General features: G+C 37.0%; 1 protein-coding gene across 6 annotated transcripts in view; it reads left to right on the forward strand.

Annotated features, from left to right (window-relative positions):
* LOC121320758 (nectin-1-like) overlaps nt 1-9,981 on the forward strand; it is a 32,126-nt gene extending 22,145 nt beyond the window's left edge. For all 6 annotated transcript variants that reach the window (XM_041259366.1, XM_041259367.1, XM_041259368.1 and 3 more), the window contains exons 4-10: nt 765-1,064; nt 1,146-1,248; nt 4,696-4,847; nt 5,607-5,718; nt 6,453-6,477; nt 7,041-7,126; nt 9,822-9,981. In XM_041259366.1, coding sequence (XP_041115300.1) covers nt 765-1,064; nt 1,146-1,248; nt 4,696-4,847; nt 5,607-5,718; nt 6,453-6,477; nt 7,041-7,126; nt 9,822-9,918 — 875 coding nt within the window. In that variant the 3' untranslated portion in view covers nt 9,919-9,981. The remainder of the gene's footprint in view (nt 1-764; nt 1,065-1,145; nt 1,249-4,695; nt 4,848-5,606; nt 5,719-6,452; nt 6,478-7,040; nt 7,127-9,821) is intronic.
* The last annotated feature ends 405 nt before the right edge of the window (nt 9,982-10,386 follow it).

Here is a 10,386-nt window from a genome sequence, read left to right on the forward strand (position 1 = left end):
ATGTGTGCAGTCTATTGTTCCCGACACGTTGGGGAATCAAGAAATGTAATAGAATTTTTTTTTCAAGGCTTGTAAGTACTTCCTGCTTTTAGGGAGGATTAGGTATTTGGTGAACAGCCTGCACCTGCATTGAGCACAACTGGTAAGGCATGAGAAAAGTGGACTTGGAATAGCCAGCAACAATTGCAACTATTTAAAACATTGATGCAGTTGTGTCACAATTGTCTGCAGCTTTCATACATCTCATTATAATATTTGAGAACCCTAATTTGCTAATTCCCTAATCTCCACCCCCTATTTGCGAATTTATGCAAGAATGCCCATAATTACATATTCACCTACTCATGAACCGCAAACAGAAACTGCAGCCGCAAAGCACTCCCTAAAAAGTTGCGCCTTTGTAGTACATTTTACCGAAGACTTCCGACTCATTTGCAACTGGTTTGCAACTATTTCAACAGGCATAATGTTTTAGTAAACCTTCCCCTTAGAGTTGTGGGTTAAGCCTTACATTTACACAAGACAATGAGGAAAATTTTGGTTATTTTTGGTTATTAAAAAAAAAAAAAAAATATATATATATATATATATATATATATATATATATATATATATATATATGTGTTCACAGTTTTGCAGTTTCTTTTGCGTGAGATGGTCTCTGCTGCACTCAGGTAATCTTTCCACAGGTAACCTGAAATGTGGTGCTGCATTATGGAGCTCACAATATAAAGCCTTATCTTTTATGTTATTCTTTGTATTAGTCACTCCTGTTATCAAAGTCTTCACTGAAGATCCACCAGAAGCTGGCAGTGGAGAAAGCACAGTTGCTACCTGCATTGCTGCAAATGGAAAGCCAGCTGCTACCATCACATGGAAAACTTTTCTTACTGAACAACGCATTGAGAATAACTCATCTCTTCATGAAAATGGTACCACGACAACTCGGAGCCAATTACAAGCAATACCAGTCAAGTCAATGCATGAGCAGGAAGTGTTTTGCATTGTGGAACACCCAACTCTGAAACATCCAGAAGTTATCTCACATAAGCTAAATATATACTGTGAGTACTTTATTAATGCAGTGTGATTGTAGTTATTGGTGCTTTCAGAACTCAGTACAAATCAAATACAATGTTTTGTAGATCCTCCATCCGTTGTTGTAAGAGCTGTTGAGAAACCACCAGACAGTCTACTCCTCCAGTGTGACGCAGATGCCAACCCACCGGCTACTTACTCCTGGATCAAGTAATTTTTTTTTGTTTTGTTTGTGATTTTATTTAAGTTGTCAAGCATGATTATTATTATTATTATTATTATTATTATTATTATTATTATTATTATTATTATTATTATTATTATTATTATGTAAGTAAGGGATCATTTTTAATTTAATGCCCATTTTAATTTTTTTGTGATTTTGTCATCTGTCAAAAAAATAACTAAGAACTTTAGTTTTATTCAGGAAAGATTATAAGTAGGCTTCACCCTTCTATACAGGATGGCCATCCTGGGGGTTTCTGTCTGTTTGTCTGTCCTTTTGTTTGTGGTTTTGTTCATGCAGGAGTGGGAACACAATTGTAATGTTTAGAACGGAGAGTAACAGGGAAGTAAGTCGAGCCTGTATGGACTTTCCTGACGAGGTATTTGGCTGACGTACAGTATGCCTGTTTGAACACCCAGCCCTGGTGTCCTGCCTTTTTAGCACTGCTACTGGAAACCCAGCGCACAGTCGCTACATTGTTGTCAGAAGTGGCGCCGAGGCAGGTACCCTGGAATGCACTTGGAAGCTGGCAGGGGAGAGTGTAGAAATGCAAAGCTAGACCCAACCAAATAATTGGCATAGGCAAAACTATATGTTGAAGCTTTGGACGAAACTAGGCTCACTCAAAAGAATTGCATGGGCTGAACTAGATTCACATTAACTATGTAGTAAATTACATCACAAATGCATTAATAGATTTAAATAGAAATAAGTGAGTGTAGTTTATTTATTTAATTTATTTGTTGCATTTATATAGCACTTTTTATACAAGTATCGCAAAGCACTGTACAGTACATAGCAGAAAAAAAGAACAAACCACAATACATTTGTATAGCTTGTCACACATACAACTGCCACAATCGGACCATTTAAATAACAGTATACACATAATAATAATAATAATAATAATAATAATAATAATAATAATAATAATAATAATAATAATAATAATACAAAAGCAGCCATTTTAAAGTTACATTAAAACCCACTAAGATAAGAAAGCCATTTTATAAAAATGTGTTTTTAGTCTTGACTTAAACTGTAACAGTCCCATCTTCTCTGACAAATGAAGGCAGAACATTCCATAATTTAGGAGCTCTACAAGAAAAAGCCCTGCCCCACGTGTTGCTTTTGTTGACCCTCGGAATAACCAGCAACACCGTATCCAGTGATCTCAGAGTGCGATATGAAAGACACGGGGTTAGTGACTCCTGCAAATAACTAGGTGCTAATCCACTAAGGGCCTTGTAAGTTAACAGCAAAAATCCATTCTATACTGCACAGTTAGTCAGTGTAAAGAGGCCAAAAAAAATATGTTCACTTTTCCTGGTTTTAGTCAGAATTCTAGCGGCAGCATTCATAACAAGATTCAAACGGGATACCACAGAAAAAAAAGTGCATTAAAATAAACAAATCTTGATAAAACAAAGGCATGCATTAGTCTCTCGGCATCAGATACGGACATAATTGGTTTAAGTTTGGCTACATTTCTCAAATAGTAAAAGGATATCAGTCTATTATGAGTCTCAGATGATAGATCAGGATAAAAGGTGACCCCCAAACTCTTAATTTCTAGTTTAAGTTTTGATGAAATACTGCAAAGGTCACATTTCCTTTTAGTTGGTTCTGTGAGCCCACTAGCATAACCTGTTTTATCTGAATTCAACATTAGAAAATTCTGTGACATCCCATGCTTGATATCTGTAAGGCAAGTACCTAATGAGACCCCGGCAGAAGAATTTCCTGGCTTTAGGGACAATATATAGCTGGGTATCATCAGCATAGCAATGGAAGTTCACACCGTGTCTGTGGATAATGTCACCTAACAGTAGCATATCTAATGAAAACACAAGGGACCTAGAATGGAGCCTTGTGGAACACCGCAGATAACTTCAGAAAATGCCAATATGGTGAGCTTTTTTTAAAAGACACATGAGTTTTGATTGGTGTTACAGTATCTAAGATACCAGTCAAGGCGATGATGCAGGTGTTAACCAGCTCATCTACTGATAAGGACTCAGAGTGGAAATGAGCTCAATAAGTCAGAAAGCTTAACAGCAGTTGAAGAAATAATTATCCAGGATTTAAATGTAGTTACCATGGCATCAAAAGCCTAGAAGTACCTGCACTGTTTGTTTTCAAAAACACTTTCCCTTGACAAAGGCATGTTAAATAAAATCAACAGGTGCAGCAAAACCGGTAGCTATGCAAACGAAAGTGGCTGAGGCAGAAAGAGGAGAAGACAGATTATTGAAAGACTAATCATTTCTTAACCAGCGCTAAACTTCCTGTAGACTTCAATTCCACATCAAATGTCACCTTATCAAATGAAACAGCAAAGAGACGTCTTAGAAAAGTTGGTATGCTGGGAGAGTTGCACCTTTGTTGAGATGAGGAAGCCATCAGAAACACCTAGAATGGGCACTAAACCATAAATATTAGCCAAAATAGCAGTGGAGAAGATTGTTATGGACAGGTGAATCATTGTTTGAATTATTGAGCTCCAAGAGGAAACAGTGCATGAGAAGAAAAAAGGCAAGAGATTCTCAATGTTGGTAGAGCCTAAAACCTGGAGGTGGTAATGTAAAGGTTTGTGGTTGTTTTGCCAGTGCACAGACAGGAGATGTAGTAAAAATAGAAGGTACACTTGTAAAGGAACACTATCATTACATTACTCTCAATACGGGTGACTTGTGGGTGAAGGCAATGTAATGACCCTAAACACATTGTGGCAGGGTGGCCCATCCACTAGTTAATAAACTCATGCAGATTGTGGCCGAGGGGTAATAGAATAATTACTAACTAGTTAAACCCCTTGGCCACGTTTTTTTTTTCTCCATGTTCGGGGTGGCGTGTAAAGAAAAGAGTACGAGAGCGAGAGGAGAGACGAAAGTTAATTTAAAAGTAAGATTAGTGAAGGCTATTGCCCAGCCTGGTCATATTATTTGGTGTCCGATTTTGGTTTTGTTTAAATCTTTTATTTCTTGCTCTGTGAGCAGTGTTTGTTATTTTTAAATATTTTATTTATTTTTGTCCTTTAATAATCGGCGCACCACGCGTCTCTTTTTGAACTGCAGTACTTGTCTGTGTGTTGTTGTTCTTCATTCTGGCTTCACCACAACTCCATTTCCTGCCACACACATATTAGCACTTCTCACAGCACATCCAAGATGTTGAAGTATCCCATCACAACACACATCCTGCTGTGCCTTATACATAGCTAGAATGACAGATAACTTAAGAATGGTAATGAGGACTGAACTATTTTACTGATTTTAAAATTCCTTCTTTCCTTAGACTGGAGTAACCTTAAATAATTGAACATAAATACTTGATGTTCTTCATACACAGATTGCTGTACACTGGGTCAGTGTTTAGTGACTGTCACATGACGTTAATTGTGTGCCATGAAATCCTTTCTTTGTTTTCAGAGAAAGCCAGAGTCTTGCAACAAGTAATAGAATGAAGATTGAAAGAAACAGGCTACATCTATTGGCAATGACCCCTGCTATCAATGGGCTCTACTTTTGTGAAAGCAGGAATCAATATGGTACGGCATCAGGGACAATATTTCTTCATATCAGTAAGTTTCAGTAATGTACTTGTTTCTATTTTTCTTATATATCCCAGGATTGTAGCAGCTTTTCAATTAATGTTGCCTAAAATGTCAAATAGCATGTTGTTTTTTTTTTTTTTTTTTTTTTGTTCACAAGATTTGTTTTATTTGCTATTTACTTGGGCTATTACATCTAGTTTCAGTATTATGATGTCAATTCTTTTTAAAATGACTAATTTCTAAATGGCATTGAGGCACATTTGCACATTGAGAACATAAAACAAAACATGTTTTTGATTTAGAACGTTGGAGAAAACATTAAGACAACATTATTTAATCGCACTTCCTGTCATGTCTTTAGGGTTCCATTACCTTTTTTTAGGGTCTTTGTTCAAAAGATGTAGAACTTTTATAATTGGATGATGTGTGCCTGTCTGTCAAGCTCTACAGGTGGACAGCGTAGCTGCCTTGGTTTTGCACCATTCTTCACCAAACAGTCTTATGCATTCTGAGCCTCCTATACTGCAGACGTTTCGGTTTGCTTTTGAGTATAATCTTTAATACAGTCATTTTTTGGTACTTTCAGGCACAGTAATGTGATTATTACATGATTATGAGGACCTCTCTGTATGTGTGTGCAGAATGGTTTTATTAGATTTTGTTCTTTTAAATAAATAAATCTGGTGAAATGGGTACTATAATCAAATATGCATTTTACATCTGTTTTATATGGCCTTTAAAAAATATCATATGTATTTTTTTCATGACATTATTGTCTTTTTACAGGCAGTTCGAGGAAACAATATGGAGTGCTTACTGGTGGGATTATTTTAATATTGGTTGCAGTTGCATTTATTCTATTCTTTCTGTGGAGACAAAGAAGAGAGCAAACAGGGAGGTTAGTATTTTCACTACACTAACTAAATATGGGTTATTTATTTACATACTGAGAGATGCACAATTTGCTGCACAGCATATGTTTTCATGTTAAATGTTCAGTTTCTGTGTTTGTTTGCTTCACAGCTCATACGTTAGCATTAAAGTATGTATACTGTTTATTGAAAGCACTCGTGACCTGAAGGTAATGTTGCATTTTACTCAACCAAAATACATTTTACTCAAATAGTGTCTAAATTGGAGAGTAAATTACTCAGTTACCCAAACCTTTATCTGAAGCGCTGGGTTGTGGTGCCAAATAAAATCACACATTTTAAAGTGTCTGTAAATTTCCACATGTATTGTATGTTGAAGTTTGATTTGAAACATGCTTAATGCTCTTAATAGTGGTGCCATTATGTGTTCTAGATGTTAATTCTTTGAGGGGTAGATCACCGTTGGATTTTTAAAAACAATCTTACAGGAGCAGGGAATCCACCTGGATTGGATCAGCCACTTGCTTTTAATTTCAGACCACCACAGGGGCTGATGTAATCTAGGGTGTTTCCTCAGTGCTGTAAAAAGTTTTTAAAAAATCCATTTGTGGCTTATCTGTGTGACGTAGCATATCAATCTCTTAATTCGCTATTTTTGTTGTTTGTTTTTTTTTTCAAAATGAAAAGAACAACTTTTGTCTTTTTTTTTTTTTTTAGTTCATTTTTAAATAACTTATATTTCTTTCTATGTTTATTTCAGTGTTGCGTTCAGAAGAAACAGCCAGGTAAAGATGTTTAGTGTTTTTCACATATCATATTGACAAACCCAGGACTGGAAGACCCAAAAAAGCTCTCTAACAAGGAGGAGCAATACTTGAAGATAGTATCCTTAAGGAATAGAAAGACAAGTGTTGAATTGACAGCAGAACTGGCAGAAGGCAAAGGTATCGTTGTCCATCAAATCAGCAGTACAAAGTTCATTCTTGAAACCAGGACTTAAAGGATGTGTTGCAGTAAGAATACCTCTGTTAAGAAAGGGGAACAAGACTAAAATGCTAAAATACACAAGAACACAGAAATTGGACTATGCATCAATGGTGCTTTAGACTGTTGATGGATGGACAACACCTGTGCCTTCTGCCAGTTCTGTTGTCAATTCAACACTTGCCGTCTTTCTATTCCTTAAGGATACTATATTCCAGTATTGCTCATCCTTGTTAGACAGCTTTTTGGGTCTTCCAGTCCTGGGTTTGTCAATTACAGATGATGTTTCTCTGTACTTGTTGATTATGATTTGGAGAATAATTAGAATTATAATGTATGTACATATTGCTTTCTTATTTTGTAGTCAAGACAAAAGGATACTGTTGGTGCTGCAAGTCCTGCTATGATACAGGAAGGAGACCAAGTAAGAGAAGATCCTGAAGATCTTGGGTGAGATGGGAGCAAAAGACTGTGCTGGAAATAACATAATAAAATAACATTACAACATTATAACAACATTGCTTTGAAATAGCACCACCCTCGAATTAACGCCTCAATCAGATATCAGCTTTTTAATAGACCCCGCTCTGGCTATGCACATGTGATGCCTCAAAAGAGACTGCAGCCTCAATCCAGTATGTAATACAAACTAATGCACACACTCCTTAGTAAGCACATTGTATTCTATGGTACACAGTCCCGAAAGACAACCCAAGATGAACTACTTACAGTACACTAGCACAGCAGTGCTTCACGTCTTTATTTATTGATTTATTTATTTATTTTTTCCACAAGCAGAATTCAGTGCCAACACAGCAGGAGATAAAACAAGGGCTGTCTGTTTACATCGTCCTCAGCTTGGATGGTGAAAACTTAAACTCAGAGGAACTTAGAGCTTTGCCGGTATCTTCTTGGGGGGGGGGTTTAGTTGTTTTGTCTTTTATTCAATTGGAATTTTACTCGCTCCTCTACAAATGCACTATATTAAAAAAAAAAAAAAAAGTTTTAACTTTTGTTTTAACGGAAATCAAACCGATATTCAGAGGTAATATTTTTTGTTAAGAAAAACAACTGCATCACACTCAACTATCGTTCTCTCTCCTCTTCATGTCCCGGCCTATAGCAACCAATACACACTCCTAATTCTCTGGTACAGTACTCCCCTGACCTCCCAACTCCCACCTAATAGGCTCTCGTTAACTGTCAGTAAATGTACTGTATTCAAGCCCCCAAAACACGCAAGAGTATAGTGCTGCAGATCGGAGACTCTCACGGCACCGCTTCTAAAATGCCTTAAATCATGTAATAAAATACTGCACTGTTCAAAAACCATAGTATTTCTGATAAGCACCGCCCACAATTACGTGTCGTAGCCATTTTTAACAATTTGAAATAAATGCCACAGCGCTAATTCTAAGTAATACGGTATATGTTATAGTGGTAACGTGGTTGGTGCTGGATGGTAATAGTAGTCAATTATCGGTCTGGAGATTTTGTTTACAATTCAAACAAACACACTTTTTTTATTGTTGTTCTTTTGATCAACACACAAAACAAATAAAACAACACCTAACTTCACTTCAGGTACTTACTGTACAGTAGTTAGTTGACCCTAACTGACACGCCAGCTAAGCCATTTTCCTGTAACAAAAAACTTTACAGTTTCAAAAGTTGTAACTCACACTTCATCCAGTTTTTCCAATTCAAACAGTAAATATTTTCTTTCTCTTTTCTTCTCTACACTCTACTTACTACGCACTACACCTTAGCACCCGCACATTCCCAGCTATGCCCATTTAAGCAATTTTGCGATACAAAAGTGGCTTTTTTGTCCTTAGTAGGTACTTAATGTATATGAAATATGCTACTAAAGGTACTGCTAAGAAAAGTTCACGTGTGCATGATGAATCATTACCTTTGCTTATTTGCATACATTTTCCATCATATTTTATATCATTTATGGCACTTCTGACAACATGTGATGAAGATGTCAGCGCTCAGAGTGAAAAGAAGATTTGCTTCAATATGTTTTTTTAAACCTCATTCTGTTCAGAAAAATGTCCTTGACCACAGATGTGCCAGCAGAGGAAGCTGAAGTGATCACAATGAGTGATCAGATACCATATTATAAACAAAAAAAAACTATGTTTTACGTGACTAAGAGCTGACAAAGCTGAAAAAGACGAGAATTTGTCAGATAAGACCACCACTGCGCTCTTACTTCACCCATGCTCTGACAAGGCTTTCCAGCACACCCTGCTGAACTGGTACAGTAGGGGGGTTCACTGCAGACAACATACGTAGTCACTGCTACTGGGCAGGGCAGTGGGTTGCTGAGGATTCAAAAGTTCTCTGAAACAGCCTAATATGCCTTAGATCAGTGGTTCTCAATCCTGGTGCTGGGGATGCATGTGTGTCTGCTGTTACTTTTTTTCCAATTCAATATATTTATTGAAAACTCAATTAAACTAACAATTGGCCTAATCAAAGCCGTTGAATGAATTGAAAGAGATGGAGATTTGAAGGTATGTATGAAATTGAATAGAACTTGAACTATCCAACTTCTTATAAGCTGAAGAATAGTTTAAAAATGTTATTAACCAAATTGTCAGTTCAATTGAGTGTTCATTTAAGTAACTGAGAGCTCAGTTGGCACACTTGCTTTTTATTATTAAGTAGAAATATCTGCAGTATGCCTCAGAATTTATTTGAATTGTTTATAGAGAATATTATATCACTACCACTGTCCAGATTCACAAATTATTTTTGTTTTACTGTTGGAAAACTAAAATCAGTCCAGATCCATAAACAAAAGTAATGTGTTCTGTCATGGTTAAAGTGTACTACGGCATATTATATACAGTATAGTGGGGTGTCAAACTCATTTCTAAGAGGACAAAGTGTATTCTGACTTTCACGTCACCAGAGAGCTCAGTTACTTAATTGATCTAATTATTTTATGACTTAAACACATTTACAAATTCTCTCAGATTTTTTTTTATTTTTTTAAATTTTTTTATAGATGCTGCCCCTTGGGTAACAGCGTATATTTTAAATTACATAATTTTAAATTACATTTAATTACATAATCCCAGGACAAAGGTCAAATATGTCTAATAGAATATTTTGATATTTTGATATTTAGACAGAACAAAACCCCCAAAAAAGCTGCAGCCAGGGGCAGTCTGAAAACAGGTGGAAAACTGTCTCCACTGCGGGGCAGAAGGAGCACTGATCACTGACCCCTGGCTCAACACTGATCACTGACCCCCGGCTCCACACAGCTCAACACTGATCACTGACCCCCGGCTCCACGCGGCTCAACACTGATCACTGACCCCCGGCTCCACGCGGCTCAACACTGATCACTGACCCCCGGCTCCACACGGCTCAACACTGATCACTGACCCCCGGCTCCACACGGCTCAACACTGATCACTAGTGTAGGAAAGGCTCTATAGAGAAGCAGTAGAGCATCCCCAAGAGGGATCAGCCCTGCCGTATCCCCCTCTGCACAGGGAAAGGGACACTCAGATCATTGTTTACTTTCACCAGGCTGAAAACGTTCCATAGGGCCAAAACCAAATGCCTTCAGTGTATGAAACAAATACTCATGGTCAACTCTGTCAAAAGCTTTTTCCTGGTCAATTGAAACTAAACCAATATCAATATTAACAAGTTTGGACACATTAAAAAGGTCTCATTAAAAA

Source organism: Polyodon spathula, chromosome 9 (genome assembly GCF_017654505.1).
Source record: "Polyodon spathula isolate WHYD16114869_AA chromosome 9, ASM1765450v1, whole genome shotgun sequence".
NCBI lineage: Eukaryota > Metazoa > Chordata > Actinopteri > Acipenseriformes > Polyodontidae > Polyodon > Polyodon spathula.